This window comes from Genypterus blacodes, unplaced genomic scaffold (assembly GCF_046128005.1).
Source record: "Genypterus blacodes isolate CSIRO-AG114 ecotype Tasmania unplaced genomic scaffold, CSIRO-AGI_Gbla_v1 ptg000029l_1, whole genome shotgun sequence".
Lineage (NCBI taxonomy): Eukaryota > Metazoa > Chordata > Actinopteri > Ophidiiformes > Ophidiidae > Genypterus > Genypterus blacodes.
This window is the reverse complement of record NW_027466842.1, coordinates 1,636,067-1,661,964: the sequence shown is the minus strand read 5'-3', so window position 1 is coordinate 1,661,964 and position 25,898 is coordinate 1,636,067. Positions and strand designations below refer to the sequence as shown.

Genomic DNA, 25,898 nt, shown 5'->3' with positions numbered 1-25,898 from the left:
GATTGAGGGTCTGGCAGCTGGTTGGATTTGACAGCAAGCACTGATGTGAAACGCATTCAGAACAGAAGCCGTACATGTGTTTTCTTTCGTTTGTGTTATCTCCAAGCTTAAAGTTGAACTCTTTTGACCCCAATCCTAAAGTCCAGCGCTATAAAAAAAAAAACATTCTTAGAGCAAAAGTTCCAAAGCTTTCCTTGCTCTAGTTTGACTTCTGTTTTGTCCACTGGGGACACTAGTGAATTCAAATCTTCATCCCACCAACTCACCAGACTCGTCAAACTCCTGGTTGGTTTGTCTCCAGGCGTCTCTGATGCGCAGCAAGTTGTTTTCCAGTGCATCCAGATCGGTGCGGGGGCAGTTACACTGCGGGAACTCCGGGCTGCACACACACCAGCAGTCCCTGCTGCGACACACAAACTGACCCTCGGACTTACAGCCTATGTAGTTGAGGGCGGCCTGGATGAAGCGGCTCTGCAGGTAACGTGGCAAAATCACCTGTAAACCTGTGGGAGATGGAAAATGGAGTCATTTGAACATTAGTTCAAACACATATATAACTATATCCATCCAAATTCTGCCTTCTGGAAAATAAGGATTTTGCCCTAACAAGATAATGTTATTCAGATGAGTTAGCTGTCAGCGGGTTTTTACCTTGAAGTTGAATCTTGTTTTCTGGACTGTGAACCAGGACCGAGCTGACTGTGTCCAGATTGTCATAATTACTGCATCCAAGGGGTCCAGTTCTGGTTTCAGTCACCTGCCCACAAGGACATTGAGGACACGCATGAATAATTTTCAATGTCATTCCATTCTGTAAAATTCTGCATTTGCAAGTGGAGATGCGGCATAGGACAGAATTAAGTGAGTTGTGCTTTTCCAGTGCTGTCTTTTATTTTGCTTAAAAAGGTCAAAAGAACATAAAATGTTCTCATCAAAGCATTATTATGCCATGAATTTTGAATGAAATGACTCTCTGTGAAGTAATATTGGAAAGGTCTTCCCATTAGAAAGCTTTCTCTCTCCGCCGACTGAGTAATTTACTCCAATCTGATCAGGGGCAAAAAAAAAAAATCAACTTTCTTCAAACTGGAAAAGTTTAAACTTCAGAAAAACCTATAACTTATCATATAAACTTTTCATATAAACTTAAATTTATGCTCAAAAACCTTCATACCATTTCTCATTGAAACCCGAAAGCCTTCAGCGTTTCAATGAGTGAGCATATCTCACAGGTGCTGCTTAACATCTTTTATAAAATGTTGTATTCATCTTTCGGGTCTCTCTCTCCTGTGTGCTTGATCTTCAACCGGCCTCAACTTAACACACATGGCAAAGTGGTGAATGAATGGAAGTCAGCTTGGCTTGAAATTAATGGAATGATATCTGTAATCCATCAGGCTGATGCATAACCAGAGAAACACATTCTCAGTTTAGGGGGGCACTTGTCTTCATCAGTAGCTGCTCACTAGAACATCTACGTTTGCCCCTCAGGCTGATTAATGCTTACGCTCTAATAGCCACTTCAGATGATAAAATGGATGATTGGTGTTTTATAGCGCAGCACATACAACTGCTCCTCTGTTCCTCTTCTCCTCTTTGCTGGGTTGGTGCTTAATACTGATGGAACAAGTTGAGCCGATATCTGAGCCAGCGGTTAGAAGCCTCATAGTGTGTTGTATTGTTTTTCGCTGGATGAAACAGTCAATCCATTTGTGTGTAATGGGCTTTAGCGAAAAGAAATTATTGTCTTGCTATAAAACCTAGATAATTAATTTAACAAATCAAATTAAATGCTTGTTGTCTGATTTTTCTGCACATTAGCATTTTTGCCGTCACATACTGCACACTAATGGGAGAAAACAAGAGAGCTATATTTGACAGCTTTGCTACTATTAAGTTGCAAAAGCTGAGGTTTACACCTGCTGACATGCACCCAGTAATCCAAACCCATCGGCCCCTGACAGCTTTGTGCTTAATTTGTCCTTTATGTAAAATGTCTCAGAGTGGACTCTTAAAAGGGACACTTCCTGTTGTCACTCAATGTGCACAGTGGTGTGACAGCAAAGCAGAGTGACAGTGGACTGAGTTTAAAAAAAGTGGAAATGAGAACATGGGAATCTGCATAATATGGCCATTTTAAATTTGCATTATTTGTTTTTAGGTCAGTAAGTGGCAGAAGAGAACACAAACAGCAACACAAAGTGAGCAGCACCCTGCAGACAGAGAGCAACATTAGCCACCTGTTTGAGTCACAATTCCATCAATTTGATGAATGTAAGATCAATATTCATTCTCATGCTAGCTCCGATGCTCCAGGAGAAATTTCAGTCTTGTACTTGTTAAATATCTGCTCATCTTTCTTCAAAAGCTTATTGATCATTTTCATGTTTCTTTCTTTTGATCCCAGGCAGGTGGTGGAAACAGCAGTGAGGAGACTCAACTATTCACTAAGTGTGCAGCTGGTTACCATTTATCTGTAGGCAGTGACCGTTTGACCGTTTACAGTCTTATTATTTACTGTAGTAAGTTAACACGCAGTAAGATGTGTTTGCTATACGTTCATGTACAGTAGTAAACACTATGTAAAAATAATAACTACAAAGTCTTAAGGCCCTTCTACAGATGCAGCAGAGCACTAGAGACTGACAAACTAAGGAATAAGGGAATGACATAATTTGCCTCAAGGCAGCAAAAATAGTGTTTCATCTGCCATCAGACCACTGGTGCATTTACAGCTTTGTTGACCTCCACATACCCGTATGGCCGTGGAAGCAATCTGGAGGTGGTGCAGCCTGCGCAGTGTGCTCTCCCTGTCCGTGAAGTAGGAGGCTGCCAGCTGGTGCAGGGCCTCCAGGGTGACCGGCCCCGTACCGTTTGAGTTACTGAAGCTGCCTCGGCCAGCCTCAGCGCCCGAGGAAGAAGACTCTTGGCTGAGCTTCCTTTTGTCTACAAATATTGTGAGAGACTCCTCCCCTGGTGACAGTCATGCAGAGGGAATAAGAGCTTCATTAGTCCTGACAGAGCAGCACTAATCACTGTTCATTAGTATCTTTTCAGATCGCTTACAAAAGCACAGTAGTGATTAAGTGATGCAGAGGAACTAATGGTTCGGATGATTGGAGCAAAAGGCAAAGACAAGGCTCCTCCATCTATTGAACTTCGGAAGAATTAAAAGCTCGTTTAAGATGGTTGATCAGGGTCTCTTAATTAACTTGTGTACATTGGCAAGGAATTACATTGTGAGCAAAACAGAATAGCACCTGTTCTCTGTGAGACAAAAACTACACACTGGGAAATATCTCCAAAGGCTGCAATCATTTCACGGCCCATACAAAATCAGTCATGTGCAAGGAATCTGCCACAATTATACAAATTTCCCCGTCATGTGAGGATAGTTCCAGAAAAGGATGACAAATTCCACTCTAAGAAACTTTTGCGGCGTTATATATCATAGGTTGTTGAAGTTCAGCACTTTCCAGGATTTAATATCCTGTGATAAAGTTCATTTTTCAGGGTAGTTTTCAACAGCAATAAACGATCACAAACATTTCTCAGGATGACTTTTGGCAGAGAACACGACAGACTTTCTGCATTAGCTGTGGGTGTTTGTATTTAAAAGGAGATACAGCAACAGTGAAAGTAATAGAATCTAATGTCCACACTGTGAACTACACAAGGAGTCTCTGGAGTCTATTTCCTACGTGTCTGAAAGCAAGAAACTGAAATATGAAATATTGAGACCCTGGTGCATTTGTTAGGAGTAAAGCGCTTAGTGAGCATTTAACTATAACTTTACCAAAAGTAAGAGTACTTTCATGCACGCAGTTTGTTTGCATCCAAGTCAGGGATGAAATTGTTACAATATTGTATTAGCCACTTGGTTCGGTTTTCTATCATCCAGGAACAAGATCAGAATAAGTCATGTGAGAATTCTTGCTCTACTGAATGGTCAGAATTATCTGGAAAGGAAGGACGAGGAAGACGTTTACTATCCTGTGATGGAGCAAAGAACAATTTTGTTATATACCACCCATCAGCAAGCCAAATATGACTCTGAGACAACAGCTGGAAAACCCCACATTGTAGAGACAATATGTAGGTCTTTATATGGAAAAGACTGATCAGTAACTGTTTAATTTACCGTGGGTAACAAACCGCTGCAGAGTGATTTGGAACCTCCTCTATTATGGTCTTGTTATGGTGTGCTTAGACTTGTGAAAACACCTTAAAAAACTGCACCCATCCCTAAAACGAAGCCATCCATCATCGATAATCTGTTGACACATCTCACTGGCCCTTTTCCAAACTAACACCTCACTACGGGACGTTGCATTGCAGCAGGCCTGCCATATAGATAACATACAGATACGCAGGTGCAGTACATCTGAAAACTGCTATATTAAGCTGTCAGTGCGATTTGGTTTCATCTGCAAACGTCCTGCTGAAGTACAGACTTGACTGTGCCCTTCCCCGAGCTTCCCGGCTTGTATCCCCCCAAAACAACATCTGAAGCACGTCTGCATCACTGCTGGGAACCAAACGAAGCCTCCGATTCATTTTCTCTTAGCTTGTTGCTGATTAATGCAACCCAATTAGTGGGAGCCGCTAAGTGTTAAACTGTCACGATGATATGAGATTATTAAGATAATACCAAGCTGCAAAGCATGCCAGCCGCCAGTTCAAAGCTTTGTAGCCGCACGACTGACTGAGAAAGCCCCGCAATGCACAGCAAGAGAGCAAAGCCTGAGTCAAAGTAACAGTCGGATCTCCACTGTGTTCACTGCATGTATGGCACTCTTGTCTGTGGAGGCCAATGTCAAAGAACATTTTTAATATCAATATTTGCCTTGTCAGTTTTTGAGGATTTCTTCCTGAAAGTATATCGGTACAGTGATGCAAGGAATCTTACAAAAAAACCCTTTGTGCTGAAAACACACATCAATCATTCAAACGAGCCCTGGTTGCAACGTGCATCCCTGAAGCTGTTGTTGTCTCCGTCTTTCCTATAATTGTTATAAACGCAAACAGTATACACGGTGCAAACAAACACCTTCCATTCTGCTAATAAAAAATGATACCGTCTGATAATGATTTATTAAAGAAAGAGAAAATGAGCCAAAGGCAGATTAGTAACAGCACCACGCAACAGTGAGTTAAGGGAGCAACACCGTTTCTTGTTTTTCTTCCATCTACACACATTGTAGATGCTTTGTTGCTCAGAAACCAACAGATGATAAAAGTCTGTGCCACATATGGTGAAAGAAAAAAAAAAATCACATTAGAAGCGTCGTGAATGAGGCTTTGAAGCTCGCCATATTCCACTGTACCTCCCAGAGTGGCGGCGAGGAGGATATGGGTCCCATATTTCTTGATTATACTCTCTGTAATCGTCTGGAGGGTCGGCCGCCTCCCCAGCTGGCGAATTGTGTGTATGAAGTCAGGGTCAAGGGGCAGAGCGAGGCCACCGCTGCCACCGGAATGATCCCGCTTCTCCACTGCCAGACTGTTGACCTTCCATCGACCAAACTCCCTGGAAACACAGATATTGGTTCATTTCATTGGTGCCCTGTGCTGTTGCTTTAAAATGGAGGATAGGAGGAAGGTCTGTGAACATACACACACATATACCATTAAAGGACCTTTTCACTTGGTATTACTGTACACAAAGTTCATTTTATATGACTTACTCTTCGTTCCAAAGCATAAAATAATAACTAATGTATGTGAAAAAAACTGCATCTTGTAGTGGAAAGTAATGCTTCAACATAATGAAGTCCACTTTAATCATAAAATAATCACAAAACAACTACTTACCACACAACTCTCTCTCTCTCTCCCTCTCTCTCACTCACTCCATCTTTGTCTCCTTCCATTCTTTCAGTGTATGTCTACTCCTATCTGTCCCCCCAGTGCTACCCGCTGCACCGTGTGTCCCCGTCTCTCCTACTGGGAGGCAATCAAACGCCGCCACAAGAAAACGATAACAATTGGGGAATCGGGACAGTGTGTTGAGTGTGTCATTACAGCCAATCATCATAATGAGAAGACTCCGAGTGTCCATCCCTGCTTGACAGATGGGCATTATAGACCAGCTCTGGGTTTAGCCGACAGCTATTCCACCAGCATGCACATATGGCAAACAGAAGGGTGCAGCAGGAGCAAACACTGCAGTATGCAGACATCTAACCTCATGGCTCAGTGTATGTACTGAGGACAACAGTGATGAAAATAACTCCTTGAAGGAAAAATAAGTGAAAATGAGGAAACATGGGGCACGAACTGACAGTTTAATTACATGCTGTTGCGTGTCTGTCAGCCACGTGACGTTCAGCACGGTTCTGCTCCTGTTGTTGTAGATGTCGGAAAGACAGAACAGTTTTGGACCTCGGCTATTTTTGAGCATGTATGGGAAAATATACCATTATTTTCTCACAGTCGACTTGGGGTATTTTTCTTGTTGTATCTGTGATAAAGTGTGATGAGGAAGAGGAGGTTTGCATAGGTGTCGTAACTGGCTGAGCTGACTGAGTACTACAGGTAACTGCTCTACTGTGTGGGCAGTAATGAAGCCGTATGTGCTGCTTGCTTTACAGCTGTACGGTACTATTGACAAGATCCAAGGAGCAATGAAATGGATTAAGGATGCGTGGAGAAACAAAAACATAAAAGGTATAGAGGCAGGTTACACATATTTTCATTGTTACTTTACGATATTAGCAATAATGATTATTTGGCTTAAAGTTCTTATGTGTAATAGGACTGGAGCAATAGTGGTACTTATTGTGATATTAGTTACTTTAGAAAGCTGGAGAAAAGGCTGTATGGGATTTCTAAGAATAACCTGTGTTTCATATTTTCTTCTGATGCTATCTGTACAAAACAAAGATCAAATAATTGTGCAAACCGTACTTTGGCAGGGCAAATATTTTTTGACGCTTGGCTACATCTTATTTTGGAGCCTTAAGGTTTGAAAGCTAAAGGCTGTTTTCTGGAAGTTTGAGTGTTTGACTGCTTCAGGCGGAAAGTCCTGTGAGTGCTAATTTGTCAGCCTCCAGCAGACGGCGCGAATAAAATGGTGGCCACCAAAGAACATTTCAAGCTTTCCACCTCTTTGTCATTTGCAATGATTTTCACTGTATGGATCAGATTGGAAAAAGTAATTCACTTCAGGGGAGAGGCGACTGCCGGTATACCAAGATTACTGACAAACTGCAGCCACTAAGAGATGAAGCAATATGGCCTATACGATTACAAAATGAGATTATGGACCATTCCATTAGAAACACAGATGCATAATGTACACAATGTTTCACTTTTGGTAAATAATTTGCAATATCCACCACAAAGATCACAGTATTATCGTCTTCTCTCCTCTTTCTATATAGACCCTGCTCTTCTCTCTCCTCTGTGAAGAAAGCACATATACACACACAGCCAGACTGCCTGCACGTCTTTCTTATGATCTAATCTAACCAAATTTAACTCACAACATGGAAATCTGGCTGTTCTTATTTATCATCAAATCTGTTCATCTAAACGCACGAATAAAAGTCCATAAACAAAGATTTCATAAGATCATCTTGAATCTCTTGTTCTAGTCAACATTTCATGAACAGTCAGTCAGTAGTTGCACCTTAAACACTGCAGGTGCAGCAACAAAACACCACACAGATCTCAACAGCAGCAGGATGTGATGTCCCTAGCTCACTCTGCATATTAGATGAAGAAGTGCAAAAACAATACAGACCTGAATGCAGAACAGTGACTTATAGATGATGTTATTGTATCGTGTTATATTTTAAAGTCCATCTGCAGTGGTTCTGCAGTAAGTCGGTGACAAGATAAGACAGTGTCCATGTGCTGTCATGGACTTAAGATGGGCAAGACTTTTAATATTTAAGACGTCAGCAATCACAAATATCAATCACAAGACACAAAAATGAAATTAATAGAGTCACAGCCAAACCATTTAGTGTTTTGTCAGAATGTTAGAGGTAAAAGGAAGCAGTTTGATTAGTTTAATAACTGATTGAGTGCAGGCGTGATGTACTTTATACCAGTGACAGCAGATAAGTGCGGGCTTTCATCCAAAAATACCACCGCAGCTGATTACTCATGTGGTAAAATCACTAGGTTGAGATGAAATAAAAACATACACACACCTCATCATTTGTAATAGATTACGAATTCAACCAAATGCACATACACAAGCAGAGAGAGAGAGAGAGAGCGGGGTAGAGAGAGACTCACCTGTAGATCTTGTATCTGGTGCTGTAGCCCTGCTGGTACCTCTCCGCGGCTTCTGTGAACTCCATGGACTGGTGGAAGGGCCCTTTATCGGACAGCAGCCAGCCCAGGGGCCCGGCGCTGCCGCTGGGTCCGGTGGCCGCAGCCCCGGCGGCCGCGGCCCGGCACGCGGTCCAACAGCAGAGCCAGAGGCTGAGCACCGCTCCGTCCCACAGCAGAGGCAGAGCCGAGCGATCACCCGGCTCATGCTTCACCCAGCGGCACCTCATTCTCTCCAGACTGGCAGGGTGACGCACCGGTAAGACATTTCACACACTTTTACAGCTTCTGCCGGGATTCTTCCCTTTTCCCGGATCATTTCAGCCTAATGTGCATGTTTGCGCCTGCGAGTCAAACTAAGACGCGGAACAATCACATGTTTTACTGCACAAGAAGCGGCGACGTGCGTGAAGACGCGCAGATATAGAACCTCTCCGGCATTCCAGACGAGCCCTTTATTGATTTCTGCTCTTAGACAACTTTATTTCTGGGGGACAATCCGGCTACGACATGCGGAGATGTATCCGGTGAGAAGTTGCAGCGTCGGAGGCACGAAAGCAGGAGTTCATTCTGGTGTAAGAAAAATATTCCCAAAGACTTGCACCGCTAAATGTAGTAAGTATCTCTCCTTTCTTTCTGTCCTTCCCCCCACCCTTCAAAGTGGCAGTTTGTCCTTTTATAAATGTTGCGCTGGGAGCCGCTGTGGCCGCTTCTCCTCCTCTGATCGAGCTGCTGGGTGAAAATGTCCCCTTTCCCTCAACGAGAGAGAGAGGGACAGAAAGAGAGAGAGAGAGAGGCAGAGAGGGAGGGAGAGGGAGAGGTAGCATACACTCTGAGTGTGTTCAGCTGGAGATGAGAGTGATGCTGATGAAGGCTCACATCACCATCCTCCTCATCCTCATCATCCTCCTCATCATCACATAATCCGTCCTCATTATCTGTCACTGCAGCGTCTCCACGAATGTGCTAAAAGAATCCCAATAATGGGCTCATTATTAAATGCAAATGTTTCCCTTTTATTGTGGCGAGCTATAAAGCCTTGCAGCAGCCATGACAAAAAAAAAGAAGCTTCTCCTGTGATGATATGCGTGCTCACAGCGGAGATGCAGGAGTGTGTGTGTTTGTGTGTGTGTGTGTGTGTTGTGTGTGGGGGAGTAATTATAGGCCATTATCACAGGACAGGTTCCTTTGGGTGCATGTGAGCGGAGTTCACCAGTTCACTCCCTGGACTCCATACACTCAAAGCTGTTGCCCCACCAAAATGTGTCGAAAAGTCACAATTGTACAAAAAACAAACATTTGACCTGCATGTAAGTAATAATCTCAGAATGTCAAAAGCCTTTTTAAGGTTCCTTCTCTTTTGTAACGTGGCTGCTGTGGTCATTGTGATGCCTCAGACAGACGCTGCTTCTCTTCCTCCTCCTGCTCGTCTTCACTGGCACATAGCTGACATGTCTTTCATTCATATGTATAAACTGATTGACGTAAGAAGAAAGTGAAGCTGCCACGAGCCTGCAAATTATGACGGGAGAGAATATCTTGGAATTGTGTGTGTGTGTGTTTGTGTGTGTGTGTGTGTGTGTGTGTTGGGAAGGGGGTCAGCAGGTACAGGCGAAGAATCTCTCATTAGTCCCGTCTTCAGTCTTTGGGGACTGAAACAAGGAGGAAGCTCAATTCCCGAGCAGCAGTCATTTGATGTCATCGCTGTTACTACTTTCCTGTTATTGCCATGGAGACTCATATGTTTAGCACTTTCATCCTGTCATTACGCTTGTCATTCAAACGCAAAACCCTGATTGACAAAAGCCTCCCTGTGTTAAATGGGCTGTGAACAGTGTCTGTTCCCCCACAATGGGGTTGAATCGATAGTCCGCTTCCACTGATTCCTTTTGCTTTAATGTTATTTGGCGAGCACTTCTGAGGACGCCGGCGGCCCCTTTATGCCACGAGCACAAATCCAGACAGTAAATTCAATAAGGAGAGGTCATATCTTCAAAGCCCTAATCGCAGTTGTCACATCGCCGCTGACAGATGTCGGCGCCGTCTCAATCAACTCAAACTACTCACTTTGAATTTAAGGCTGGGTGCAGTTTTCTGTGAATCTTCAGACGGGAGCAGCTGCTTGGTCGGATAGTGGGATATTGTCAGTTGGGACAGAGGGAACCTGGTTATTGCACGTATGATAAAAGGACGACGTTATTAAATTATATATTCCAACTTGTGATTTGTGAAGGAAAGCAGGCTAAATGAGCTTGTGGCTCCTGGCTGCAGACTGTTGTCGTGTTTCTTGTCTGTCTGTGCTGTAATTGAACCTCCAGCCCTTCATTCTTCCTTTGCCTTTGCTTCTCTCTCTCTTTTCTGGTCTGACATTGCCAACATTTCTTCCAGCATTCTCAGCTTTATTCGCAGCCTCTGTCTTTTCTCTCCTCTCTATTCGAACTCATCCTCCTCTCTCGTCTCCTTCCCCCCCTCCGTCATTTCTTCCTCTGCTCTGTCGCCTGCTGAGCTTTGGGATGTTTTGAGCAGATTTCTGATAATTTGCACTCGACGGTGCCATGAATTCTAACGTTCAAGTGGGGGGGGGGAAAAAAGGGCACTGAGAAATTCACAATTGCCAGGACACCGTTTCCTGTGACGTGAGGGGGCTTGACAAGCGAGTGGTGTGACTGTGCTTGAACAGAAACGCCTTTGGCCTGGCAACATGTGATGTGCCAGAGTAATCACAAGCCAAGAATGACATCGTGCCCCCACACACATTTTGAAATTAGGGTTGGGGGTTGAAAAAAAAGAGCAGCTTCTGCACCTTAAAGGCTTTGGCATAAAGCAGCATGTGACTGGTGCATCTGTGACAGAAAATGACAAACTTTGCTCAGCAGCTTCAGTCACTTCCTCTGCGTCTAAAAATCCACGTTGCTCAGTAATGACTTGTCCTGTACCTGTACCTTTTAGAAGGCTGAGACCCAGTTGATGGGCACAGTGTAAAACACATCGTGATCATGCTCATTGTTCTTTCAAAGTGCCTCTGCATGGGATGGCGATGCAGCTTGGCAGGTGGAGAATGTGAAACTGAGAATAGACACAGAGAACGATGATGAGCCCTTAGATGCGCTAATGTCATTTAACTCTGGAGTGAAGACAACGATTGGACCAAAATCTCTCTGATGTGAGTAATCGGGCAGGCGCCGGCGAAAAGATGTTTGGAAATGAAACGGCGAGTCCCCCCCTCCCCGCGTTTTAATGCGAGTGTGAGGAGGGTGAGTCACATAAGCAATCATCTCAGCACCTCAGCGCTGAGATTCATTGAAACAAATGAAGTTAGGATTTGATGAGCTTGCTTATTGGATGTAGAAGTGTAGTGTAATGTCTCTTCTCTTTTAGCAAATTAGTCACTTGGATGCCATTACGCTGACCAACTGTAGCAGGATATTGCTTTAGTTGGAAAGTAAACAACCAACAAAGGAGCAGATGGATGTGAGGGTATTATTGTGCTGCTGTTTGTGTGTGTGTGTGCAGAGGTCTACCTGCTGCAGCAGTCTCTTGCTTATTCAGGTCAGGGCACACACATGTCCCAGGCTTTGTCAAGGCTTTGGCTTCTGTGGCCCTAGCTGCTATTTTTTGCCCCATCACTGTACCTGGCCTTCCAACCTTCAGTCACTGTGGAGCATCGCAGGGCTGAGCTGGAGTGCTTGAAAGCCTGTCGCACAAAAGGACTCCGACAAAATAACGTTTCAGGAAATGAATGGAAACTCACATTGTTTGTCTAAAGGTACATTCTTAAGTACCATGGCAGCCACAGTGCCTATGAATACTCTCTGATGATCGATGCATCTGACCTTTTCCACAAAAGTACTTCAGTATGAATGAACTTCATGGCCTTGCTGCGTTATGCTATCAAGTGTTACAGATCACTCCATGTACTGTGGCAATCTTTAACCCTTTTATGATGTAACTTTGATTTACTGCCTGTCAACACGGGACAAAATACTTAGCAGAATAACCCTCATCACTATAAACCCACGCGTATAATTTACTGCCAATATAACTCCTCACTCCATTTACTGTAAATCATCAGACAATCTAATTAGCCACTCTACTAGTTACTGCACATACGGTCGCTTTACATAATGTTTTTATACCAACACTTGATCATATTTTAACCTCCATAGGACTTTTATATAGAGGCTGATAGAATGACAACAAAGGCAATCATGAATCTAGAGAACGCTTGGCTTGTGAAAATCTCCACTCAGCCTACAACAACAACAACAAACAAACACTGTTATTGATTTCTCGTTCTTGAAAGTCTATTTTATTGGACAAGACTTTGGAAAATTAAATTCTACAAGGTAAAATTGGGAAAAATGGTTGTAGACTCTAGAGGGATCATTCAAATCTGTATTATTTATCAGCTGTTTCTCAGCTATTATCAAAGATTTCCCAAACCAAATGTTAATTAATGTTCTTCAGGGGATGATACACATTTTTGCACATTACATTTGAATCACCTCAATAATTAATACATTTTGAAGTGTGAATTAATATATTCAATCTTCCCCACAATCGCTTATTTCTCTCATCTGTGTTTTCATAATGTCATTAATTATGTTTATGTCAAATTTAAAGCTTCACATTGTGCACATTTTAAGGTTCTGTCAAAGAAGAAAACCTCAGCAGTCCAGTGATTTTATGCAGAAAATGAAACTTTCTCATTGTTATGTAAATGAGGGTCTGGGAGCTGAGTGTCCATTCAGTTATTAGAGCTCAAGAGAGGAAATGAGAGGGATTTTGAGTCGATGTTATTTGGCACAAAAGGATATTTTTTTCTGTTTCTCATTTGCAATTTCATATTCTGGTTATGCTGAATTTAGCTGGTAATTTTACTGTGCACAGAGAATAAACCTTTGTGGGGAAATGACACACTGTTAAAAGGTCATTTAAACCACCTCTTCCCTTTTAGATGATGGAAGCTGGAACTTGCCGGGACATTATGAATGTAAAGTAAATTGCAAGTGAGCTTAGTTTAATAGTCTCTTTCTGTATGAGGGAGAGAGTTTTAAAAATGTCACATTTTGCCAAAGGAGCACACAAAATGGCGCACCTATTGACACATTTCATTATTTAACTTCTGTGCTCGCCAATGTCACCTGATTGTAGCTCTTCTCTCATGCTGTATCATCACACTGAATTCAAACTCCTAGTGCTTCTTGAATGAAAATGCAAAGAGTAAGAGTGCATCTCCAGAGACTCGGTAATTAAATGTTATGCAGTTAAAACGCACCTTATATACCTTTGCTCTCTCTTAAGGGTATTATGAAGTGTTTCGTGTTTTGTTGGCATCTATAGAATCAAGCCAAAGCCTGCACATTCGAAATCCATTTAGTACAATACATCCTTTATGTTACTTTACATTAAGGTTGCTGGTTTCCATTCGCTTCCATTCAGCACCGTCAGGAGGTCCAGGATAAAAGATCTAGAAATGAGTGGCAAAATCTATGTAAAGAAAATCACACTGCTCAGGCAGATTTTATTTCATCTGCTTTAAACAGGATTAAGATTTTCAGGATTACTTGTGGAGAAGTGTGTTCATAAAGATTACAGAAATTTAATGTATTAACAATTAAGTGTAGTTTTCAGAGTGGTTTCAAATGACAGACAAATCAAGACCCACTTAAAGGCATACATCGATTTAGCCAGCAGTTATTGAATTTAACAGGTTATTGACTAGACCGTGATCAACCCGACACACACACATAGAATGGCAGTAGATCTAGATACTGTAGGTGCAAACAAACGCTGGCATGGCCTGGATGGATGTGGATAGACCCAACGAATCAGGGAAAATACCTTTGAAAATACCTTTGAATCTTCAACTTATGATCTTTTCATGGAGAATGTCAAAAGGCATCATGAAATATAGGAAAACTGAAATCCAACTGTGAGCTGACACTGATTCTAGAAGACCAGAAGCTCTGTTACACTCACAACAATAATCAAGGATTCACAAAGCATGAGTCCATATTTCTATAGGGTACAGTGTGTTAACATCCCACAGGTCTGAGAGAAAGTGATTACCACCACATGAACAAGTGTATAATGTAATGTTGATATATACAGGTAAACAGTAGAAAATCATTATTTTCCTCAAATAAGGAAAAATTGTTAACCCCTCCTCACGTCAATAGAATAATAATGATTCTTTTACTTTGAATTACTTCCATATCATGACTTTGTTAGCCGTAGCTGTGAAATACTAATGAACTCGCATTTCCCATGCTGGGCCTTTCCATCGATCCGCTGTCTTGGCCTCAGAGTCGGGGTCAAGCAGGTGGAGTATTTCAGCTACTTAGAGCGGTCAGAGAGGCTGAGGGAGGTTTGAATGACAGCAAACATACACATGTCAACATGGTGAAGTGGTGATATTATTAAATAAGGGAAATATTGTGAAAGCTTTTCTTGAGAAGTATGCATTGCTCTCCGTGCATCATTAGTGGCCATTTTGTATATTTGTGAGTGTTAGTACAGACATTACGTTGCAGAGCCTCAATGCATATGTAATCCACTCTTGGTGAGTGGTGCATTAGCCCGTGGAAGGAAAACATCATGAGTGTTTTGCCAGGTTGGAGGCTTTTGAATATTTGTTTCAATATCTGTTTATAATCCAAACATTTGCTCATATTCCACTGTGGGTTAGCCATCCTGAAATCTGCCAGTTAATAGGTTTCTGATTAGAAAGATTGTATCACTAATTTAACAAAGGGGGAATTCAGCAATGCAGGATCATTAAACCAAAACAAGAGAAAGGCAACATCTTGGATGTATTTGTTATTTTCTCTCTTCTAGACAGTGTAATTAAGGAGCGAGAATGTGCTGTCAAAGTTGCATAATGTTATGGTTAAAAATAATAGAATTGCATCCACAAAGGCAAACCCAAAGGTCCTGAACTGCCCTGAAAGCTTAATTTAATTGGTCTGTAACATGTTCACATCAACATATAGCAGATTTGATTGCCTGCGCGTATAAAAACACCCAAAAGTGCCAAAGAGTTAAGAATCAGTGAGTCAGTGCATGTGCTTTGGTGCTATTCGTTCCAATAAAGCACCTGTGAAATCAAATATAAAGCCAGATGGATACCGAAAGGTACGACAGGACTTAACTGGTGTGTTGTGTTATGTTATAATCATTTTTATTAATGTGTGGAGTGGTTCAGTTTGTGCTCAAAGACAGACTCTGACCCTATCACTGTCACAATAATCTGTCCTGTCAGCTTTCACAGACAGCCAAAGGACAATAATAGGCGTCCTCTCACTATAACTAAGCTTCTTATGCCGCTTTTAAGTATGTGTGTGTTTCATGTATTGTTCCTCTTTCCTTCCCTGTCACGCTGCTAGTTAAAGGAAAATCTCTAAGCATCTATGCACGTTATGATTCAGCTGTAATCTCTTTGTTCACTCAGTTGTCCCCTTAGCTGCTGCAGCTCTCATTAGCTGGAGCCACTTTCTCATACAGTTACCTGTGCGGGAGCTCCGGCTCCTCATTAACCTGCACGGCTGGCTGCTGTGTGTTTATCACAACTGTCCCAATGCACAATATAAGGTATGCATAGGTTAGATCTAGTATAAAGGGTTGTTTTGCTAAGAATAAACCCACTCCCATTGAAATAGGTGACATACGTGGTTCTCAAACTGTGTGGCACACCCCTATTAGAGGTATTGCTTTTATTTGAGAATGTTCTTTTTTTAGAAAACTCAATTATCAGCGTCAGGACTGGGTAGGTTTTTGTTCTGTGTCTGTTTTGAATTCCTCATTATTTTTTCTGGTCTTGTTTAACGATGCAATCTGCAATCCAAATGTAAAGAAACGTGTAGTTCACGCCAGCCAAAATCAAGATTAGAAACCATCTTCTTCTTGCCAGCTCATTTAATACTGGTACTATATAAATGGTTTCTGTTTTCTGGCAGAATTAAACATTTGAAGACGTGTGTAGTTTTATGAAATGTTTTCGGTTGACGGTCAAAACGTAAATTGATTCATTTCCAACCGACAATAGTGACCTCAGACTACTAAAATAGAAGACGCTACACTGGATTTTCGATTAATTTAAGTCTTTGAGCTGAAAGCTTCTCATGTCTCTCTGTAGTGGCTGTCAGTTGTAATTCCCTGTGTGTGTGTTCAGTGGCTGGTGAGGATGCTGCAGGTGTGAGACTGCTGATGTGGCATTTGTGGAAATGAAGTGAGAATCTATCATCACCTATCGTTGGGGATTAAGAGACTCATTTAAATGGCTAGAATGACGCATTAGAGAGGAATTTCTCCTCTTAAATCTCAGAGTGGAATTTGAGTTGAAGTGGTGCAGTGGTGAAGAACTGCAGGTTTTTGAGGGATTAAGAGCAGAATATCACATGAAAGCAGATGTTTATGTATGAGAATATGTGTCAGACTGTATTTACAGTAAATCTACAGTCAAAAGAATTCCAGTTTTAAAGATTTGATTAATAACTTTGTCTTAAAATGCTGCTTTCATATATTCCCCTGGTCTTTAATATCCACGACAAGATTCTGAGTCCATTTCATTTCTCTGCGTTCATGATATTGTATTGTACTGTGCTGGTATTTCTCTTATAACTTTCCTGGGCATTAAACTTAAATAAATTCAACTTCTCACCCTTTACAGAGTACTTGATGTGACAGAACATCCCACACAGCTGAAGTATGACAGCGTGGCTGTGTTTTAATTTAAAACTCTATCTCACTTCCAGCCTTTTGTTTAAACTGGCACTCGAGAAATACAGGAACATTTCAAAGACCTTTCGTGGCATCCAGTGCATCAAACCACAGACGGGAGGGTTTTCTTTTTCAGCGCACATCTCATTTTGCCACGAGTTTGTGCCGTCTCTGCCTCTCGGCTGATAGAGGCGGGAGGAGAGGTGGCAGAAACTCGGAGTGCAGGTCAGGAGGTGCAGGAATTATCATCGATCCCTCTCAATGGGAAGGGGGGTGTGTGCTAGTGCCAGCAGCCCTGGAGTGTTAACATCTTACAGGGGAGTGTGCGTGACTGCTTATTTGTGTGCACGCCTACATTGATGCATGCAGTAGGTGTTGCAGTTTCACTTCACGATGCGTCGATGCGGGTGAAATCCGTGCTTGGGCCAGAGGGTTCTGTCACTCAGCAGCTCAGGAATGGATTTCACATTTAAGTAAAACATAAGTTCACTTATTGTACAGCTTTGCCAGTGATCACACCTAATGACAAGATTTCAGTTTGCATTTTTAAATGAGAAAATCTCTAGTCCAAACTCATTAAAGTCATCCTAGTGGTCTGGGTAAACATGTTTCTGTCTCTTGCCTCTGAGCTCCATATCTGGTGTAATAGAAAACCATTTACTGATGCCTCATTAGGACAAAGCCAAACAGAGCGGTGAAATATCAGCACTGAGGCTCATTTGCATTCCAAATGCACAATACAAATGGGACGATGAAATGAACACCGGTGCAATGTGTGAGTCCTCATGCTTCACTAAGCTAAATTAAAGAAATGTTTTCACACACACACACACAGACACACACACACAGACACAGAGACACATACAGGCACAGTTCCACCCCCTGCCTCTGTCACACACACACACACACACATCCATAAATTCACACATGCATTTTGTTTGCAGATTAAACAGAGAATCATCTAAATTTGCCTTATAGCCACAGAAGAATCACAATCAATCTAAAATGTGGCAGAGCACAAAAACAGAAGGGGAGAGAAACGTGTAAGTCAGAGAAGAATGGGAGGTTTGGGCTGTGGGAAGGATTCATGTCTCACATCGCACTATCGATTTTGACGAGCTGTAATAATTTGTGCCTCATACGGCGCTTGAGAGTTCTCACCTGATCAATTATTTAGCACGCTGCCCCGAAACTTAAATCCCCTGAGAGTTTTTGTTATTGACCACTTTGAATGAATGACGATGACCTTGGACGGCATAGTAAAAATAAAAAAAGGACACATTCATTCTTTTCACTTACTGAGCCCCAGTTATCTTTTGAGGCATATTTAGTGCTGGCAGGGAGGTTGTGCTTGTACCAGGTTTACTAAGAAAGATGCGAAATGATTTTGATGAAACACGATAGGAGGGCAAGGGGTGATCCGGGGAAGAACCTGTTAAACTGCGGCCTGATCTTGAGTCAAGGAATTTCTTTTAGTAATTGTAACAGGTTTGATGTTGTTATTGGAGCCACGTATGCAGACATGAGTACACACACACACACACACACACACACACACACACACACACACACACACACACACACACACACACACACACACACACACACACACACACACACACACACACACACACAGCATTTGAAAATCCTAAATCCCCATAACAGGCCACTGAAGGCGTTTCATTTTCTCTGTTATGGCTTCCTTCGCCGGGCAACAGTCGATGCGTTTACATGCACCAGTAACCTGGTTAATGCAGAAACACGCGTACTCTTGTAAACACACTTACATTTACCAGCTATCTCCCTTGGCAATAGGATCTAATGTCAACATGAAATGTGAAAAGAAGTTTAACATCATCCCCTGGCGCTTTGTCCGCCTGTCTAACATCTGACTTTGTTGTACTTGGCCTCTTTCATCAGGTTCAACATGAGATCTGCTTCTGTCTGTTTTGGCTGATGCAAGTGATGCAGCTGCCAGATTCTTCTCTTCTTTCAATCTGATGTTTGTCATGTACATGTGTATCCTTAAAAACCTTAAAAAAGAGTTAAGGGTATGTATCGAAATCTACATGTGTTAATCGGGTGTCTTAATTGTCCATTAGACCTGATTACAGATGTTGCTGAAACCAGGTTGCTAAAAATAAAACACCAATCTCCAAAAACAGGCATAGTCATCCCATATCACCTGGCACAATTTGGTCTCTCGATTTGTAAAATATGTTTTATAAAAACCTGATTAAGTATGTTCAGCCTTGGTATAATAAACACAGGTTGGACATTTTCAGTCAGAGAACGCAGCCATCCTACCTTTGTGTAGTATCTATCAATGCTGAAGCCAAATGTTGTCACAGTTAGCGCTGCCTTTCAGTCCCTGTTGATTCAACAATATTCAGATTAATTTGGTTATTTGCATATAAATGATCCTACTTACAAAGTCTTTAACAAAACAAACTGATGCTAATGGGCTTGCTTTTAAATGGAATATTATACTGAATAATGTTTTTCATCCCTGTGAAGGTTTCTGTCTTTGAAAAAAATTAACTTTTCAAACAAATACAACGTGGGCCCCTCCCACTGACATTTTGATAAATTAAATGGGAGCAAATGTCATTCAAACATTAATTATATGTTTCCACAGCCACAATACACAATGCCATAAATGATGAATACCCTATAAAAATGTTGTGTTGCTCAGTTTGCCCGAAGGCTGTTTTCACTTTGAAAAACATCTTGTCTCCATTTTGTGTCTTGTTTTCTGAACAAACAGACACGTACACTGTCCTTTGCAATTCATTATGAAACAGCAGCCAGCAGGGGTGTGAAACAAAAACCTGCAAAGAATTAATTTGAGCCACAATAAAATGCTGCCTCTGTCCTGGCTCACTGCCAGCTAGCAAAGTTCGAGATAACATCCTGATGCAAGCGATAACGCAGCCTGTGCGGTAACACAAGACACAAATCAGACAAGACTAAACACAAACTCACTCGTGTCTACAGACACACTGGCCTCTCAGGTCAGTGCTGCACTTTTCTCTAACATTTCTCTAACTTGACTTTGAAAACCATTTGCATCCGTTCATCATTTTACACAGATACACACATTCCACAATAAAACACTGCAGCATCTTCAGATATCAGGATTAAACTGCCTTTTGCCCAACACTCCCTGCAAGAATAAACAATGCCTGAGCACGCAATTATGTTCGAGTTTTGTGATTTGCATTTGTTATCTTTTATAAGATCATAAAAAGCAGCAAGCATGCAATTATAATGACTGCAGAAGTCATCTCTGTGTGAGACCGGTGTTGTATATGAAGGGGAAGTGTATTTTAAACATGATTGATGTCAAGGTTTCACCATTTATTGTGGCTTTATGGCGTCACTGGCTTAGTGCAGCTATAGTTCATCGCAACATAGATCCAGCGCCGAGATCTCATGATGACGTTATAGCTCTGAGTGTGCAATAACCTGGAATCATGGCGATGTTGAGTTCATTGTTGGAGGAGATATATACGCAGCAGCCTGTGTGATAGTAGGTGTGAGTTTATCTAAGTCTAAGCTAATTATCCACCAGTGTTTGGCTGCTTCATGTGGCTTATTCTGCTCATTTCATATCCGTTACTGCATTCAGGATGCAGGGTAGCTGACAACAGGACCAAGTCAGAAGTGAGTCACGCGTACTGAAGAAGTCTCTATATCAAGTTTAATGCCATAATAATAATAATAATTAGTCTGGTCGATTAATATCAGAATGATGTAGAAGTGCAACTGGAGTCCACATCTGCAGTCCAAACCTACATGCATATAAGACAGCACAGATGATTCTACTTTCTATTGTTCTCACTTACCTTGTTTGAACTGCAACTGTAACATTATGTGCCACCTTCAAACTAAAAAGCATTGATTTCAGTGTATTGAGTTCTATTCTTGCTCGTGTCTTTTTGGAGCTATTTCTCTCAGCATGACATTGTCATTTAGAGTTATATCCCATTTATTACTGTCTTCATGTAGTTTCTTGGAAATCGATTTCCATTGCATGCATTATGAAATGTTTATATATTTTTAAAAACCTTCACTGTACCAAACTCGACTAACAAAGAGGAAATGGACGTCGCTACATTAAGATTTGCGAGGTGAAATGCCTCTGATGGATTATTATCTGCTTGAGGCTTCTCACTGCGGCTGCTGATTGACAGCGAGTGCAGAGTAATGGAAAGTAAGAACACTCAGAAATAATTGAACACAATTTCTAAAGAAGCCAAATGAATCATGATTGTGTTGCTTGAGGTTGACACTTTAACAACAATGAATGGCAGAACTTGAGATGAGAAACATCAAAGATTGGCACAAGAGCTTTGCATTTTTCATCCTGTACTCTTACTCCTTTTTTGTACCATAAATTATCCCCCTGACCATTTTCCAAAGCATATCTCACAAACTATAGGTGGGTAATTGCTGTATAATGTCCGATTCCCCTTTAACTTCACCTTCAGTCAGAGCTGAAGGGAAGTCAACTTGCTACCTGTGCGACATATGACATCATCATTGAGAGATCCCAGATCCTGTCGCTCCTCCTGTCAGTTCCCTAATCGACCAGTAGGAGTCACTAAACCCTCTGTCAGCTTCCCAGCCACAAATAATAACTGACAACTTCCAATTACGCTCCGGGGAATGGCGTCCTAGTGGAGCATTATTGTAGGCGGGATAAAAGCTTTGTTAATTTGTAGGAGTTGATGATTGAGAGCCATTAAGTTAGTGAAGCCACTGTTTACATGTCATTGTACTTGTTATACCGTGTCCACATTTCACCTGGTGATAAAGTCACACCACTGTGTCATAAAATGGATTCCGGGCTCCAACATGTAACCATTAAGTGACATTTTGCGACTATTTTTAGACACCTTGCCACTAAAATTTCTCACCAGTCACACAGGGGAGACCAGGGAACATTTTGTCACCATTGTGAGAAAGCGCATTGACAGTATTTTTCCCACAGTGGAGCAATAAACGACTTAGCCTTCTCTCTATCCTTTCAAAGTAAGTTCTCTCTAATTGAGGTGCTTGACAGACTGTGTTGAGTCATTTATAAGCTTGAAACTGCAGTTAAGTGCTCTGTTAGAGCTTAATTTGTTCTAATTAGTCCATGCAGATTGCAATTTTACACAAATTGAGCCTCCTAAGATGCTTAAGAGTTGTACAGTCGTATAGAGGATTATGTGAGGACACAGGATTCTTGTGCACCTTGTTCACATCAGATTAAAATTGTAAATAAATATTGATTATTCTGGTTCACAGACAGTTCATAGTTTATACTTTGCTGCGTGTCTGCAGCAAAGTATAAGGAGCAAAGAATTATGTCACACGGGTATGAAGAATATAAAGCTATAATGGCCACAAAGAGCAACACCACTGCTGTGAATGCTGTCAGAAAACTGCAAAAGGTGCACGTTCATAACTTTACATTATTACTCAGGGTACTCATAAATGCCATACTGAGCCTCTACTCCTGACAGTATTAAACACCTTTACACAATAACCCCAAGGTTTGTGTGTGTGCGCATTGTCCTCCTTTTTATGATTCTATGTAGGTGCACTGGGACATTAATGTCAAAAGCACTTTAAATAAAGCTGGATTTGATTTGTCTTCAGTGTCATTACTCTATCTTGTTGATTGAATATCTGTGATCGATGCCCACGGCAAAGCAAAGAGGAAGTACATAAATACTGTCTGCTTTCCAACAAGAATCTATAGCGTTGGCAAAGAATATCCTCAGGGAAATTAAGCAGATTTTGCCAGTATACACATATCCTCGCCCAGCTCCATGGAGAGACCCCCTAACAACACATCAAGGAGATCCTGCAGGAATGGTGACGCTATTTTCCAATCATGATTAGATTTCAGCCCGACTAAACTCAAGACAACACAAGCTGCTCTGTATCAGGCCTAGCTGTGGAGCAGAAGTAACCGTGGCGACAGAGTGCGATCAGAAGTGAGGCTGGTTTATGACACTGAAACATTCCACTTGAGTGAAGCACTCTAGCCTTGCTCACTTGTGTGTGAGGACTATTCAAGATTATTTATTTAGTTATTTCCGAAATAAGATTGTCCAAGGCAGCAGAGCAAACTTGTTTCAATTTGCTCTGTCACTATTTCCTATGACTATGACTATTTCCTATGAAGACTGAAATTCCCCTTGTTTACACAAATGAAAGTCTGGTGCAGGATATGCCCACAAACAGTGACAAATCAGTTATCTACAGAAAAAAATGGTCCTCTAAACAGCAGAAACGGGCTCACATTAGATCTTACACTTCTCTTATCTCCTTGGTAACCAGGTTCAGCAAAACTGTCCAATGAAAATCACCTTAAAAGCTGCACGACAGAAGCTTCAACTAACACTGGAGGTTATTTTTGCAGGAAAAAAAGCTGTCAGTTCAAAAGAATTACTATACACACACACAAACCCACACATTTTGGTAAGTCTTGTGTGTTCTGTCCTCCATCTATCCACCAGTTTCCCCACCTCACCTGACACACTCACCTGCTTCCAATTCACCAATCATCCCTCTATTTATACATACTGGCCAGTTCTCTTTTGTCTTTTCCAGCTCGTCCTCGTAGCCGTCCAGCTTTTGGGATTCGCCCATTGTTTCGTTTGTCCCTGTCTGCCTCTGGAGCATTGTTTGCTTGCCTTAGCCTTTTGAATTTGTTAGTCCCTTTCAATCTGTCATTTTGACAGTAAGCATTAAAAAAAACCTTTTTGCTGAGTAAAGTCTATTCTCTCTTTTTAATTCCTGTCCATTGTCTGCATTTCAGTCCCTCCCGTGTCTTGATAAATGATGTCATCTATCTCTTACGGCGTACTTCTCAAATGGCTTCTAAACTTGTGAACTAACAGTTTTGTTGCTCCCGTCTGTTTATCTCCCGCTTCTTGGTGCCATTTGGAAGCAGCAGTAGCTTCACCGAGCCGGCTTGTTAAAAACTAAACCACTTTTCGGGTTATTTTTACATTTTGCTTGGCACTGTTGTCATAGCCAAGATGTAAAGAGTGGACAAGACATTTCCTCGCCCTCCTAACAATGATGGCAGGGTTCTCTCCTGCTCTCTCTCTCTCTCTCACACACGCACGCACACCCAACCACGTAGGCGTGTGAATTTTATTACCATCTGCTCCAGCATTTCATGGGGATATAAAACGTGCCACCAGGCCTCATACATATAAACATGTCCTCATCAGGTATTCCTCTGCGCTGCGGGATTATGTGTTAACTTTTGAGACCTGGAGGTAAATTCTGCCTTTGCGCCACGCGCTCCTGGGTTCGCCCATCTAACGTTCATTTAGTTAGCGCAATGACTTTCGCCATGACCATTAACTCCACCGCTGTTGTGATTGGTCACGGGGCGAATGGTTCAACCTATACTTCAAAGATGCAGCCATCCCATATGTTGAATCATGTCCGGTGCCACTCACCAAGTTCTCCCTCTTTTGACCCACTTTACCCAATAGTTGCTGGATGTGTTTTGAATAACGACATTGAGGTGATGGATGCAGCCATCAGTCACACACTAACATTCAAGTAGGCCACTGCCCACGTGTGGCATTCATTTATCAATCACCTCATTTTTCTTATTTATGCCAAAGAGATTGGAGACTGACACAACTTTGAAAAAGAGAGAAAAAGTGTTGTTGTTGTTGTTGTTGAGGGGGAGTCATTACTTTCTGTTCTTGCATGTTTTACTGTTACTGCTGTTAATCGTCAGGTTCAAATGAGGTGAAGGTCGCTCACGTCCTGTAAGGGTGTTTTCGTGGGCGTATCTCCGACGTGATGGATGCTGGAGGAATTTTGATGGATGAAATCAAAGAGCGAAATAAAAACACGTCGTCTTGTGCCAAGCTTCCTCAGAATAACGTAACAGCATGTGGTCGTGTTGGCATGGCAGCAGGTAGAGCTGCTCAGGAGTGACAAATGAGACTAAAGTCAAAGAATAGAAACAGTTCCTGCTCATTGTGTTAATGCCAAATTACATTTAGTACTCAGTGTGGTCTGTGATGCCGATCATTTTGTTGACTCGTGAAAATTTATGACATTTCTGCCAAGATAAGGTCTCCAACACAAGGACTGTGATAATTAATGACAATTTAGAGTGGAAAGAATCTTCTGTAGTTATGTTGGCAAAAATCTGTGTATAAATGATGACTTGCGGTATAAACATTTTAATTAATCACAAAATCCATCCACCATTGTATTAAGAACAGAAAACTGGATATTTACCGCTGCAATTTCGACTGAATCTGCATATTTAAAAAAAATTGTTACAGTATACCTGTCCAGGAAATACATCTGCATTTTTATCATTTGTTTATCCCAGCATGTACTGATCGTGTATTGTAGTGTTCGTGATCAAACAAGCGCAGCATTCATGAACGCCTCTAAATTTTGGCATCAGATCTCAGGATGACTTCATTGTGTTTCAGCTTTAGTCGTGTTTCTGTTATTTCTACCTGCTGTTTTGTAGCAGCTGTAGCAGCCAGCCATAACGACTCTTGTATGGGGTGGGGCGGGAGGGGGGGTAGATGGGCGTTTAGCCTTCGTCCCTGGCTTGACAGACGGCAATGTTAAAAGCCCATAATTTGTCTGCGCTGGCATCAGGACACAGGTGCCACAACTTTACAAAGCATTAATCAAAGCGTTCACTGTGGCTGTGACATAACTGTTTTTAACAGGGATGACACAGACATGGAGGGAGGAGTGTTGTGTGTGTGTGTGAGTATGGGAAGGGGGGTTAACATGAGATCCACAATAGATAAAACATAAACTATAAACTTCCATCAAACCTGTGCCGATGCTATTCTTATTCATTTATTGTATGTATTTATTGTTTTTGACTT

At 41.7% G+C, this 25,898-nt stretch overlaps 1 protein-coding gene across 1 annotated transcript in view; it reads right to left on the bottom strand.

Annotated features, from left to right (window-relative positions):
- The window catches only part of LOC142994079 (BMP/retinoic acid-inducible neural-specific protein 3-like), a 28,981-nt gene extending 5,326 nt beyond the window's left edge, over positions 1-23,655 (bottom strand). Inside the window, exons 1-7 of the mRNA XM_076144751.1 lie at positions 23,550-23,655; positions 11,229-11,352; positions 8,251-8,526; positions 5,328-5,530; positions 2,756-2,973; positions 652-757; positions 267-503 (exon numbers count right to left, since the gene is read on the bottom strand). Of these exons, the coding sequence (XP_076000866.1) occupies positions 267-503; positions 652-757; positions 2,756-2,973; positions 5,328-5,530; positions 8,251-8,526; positions 11,229-11,352; positions 23,550-23,655 (1,270 nt within the window). The remainder of the gene's footprint in view (positions 1-266; positions 504-651; positions 758-2,755; positions 2,974-5,327; positions 5,531-8,250; positions 8,527-11,228; positions 11,353-23,549) is intronic.
- Between the last annotated feature and the right edge of the window lie 2,243 nt (positions 23,656-25,898).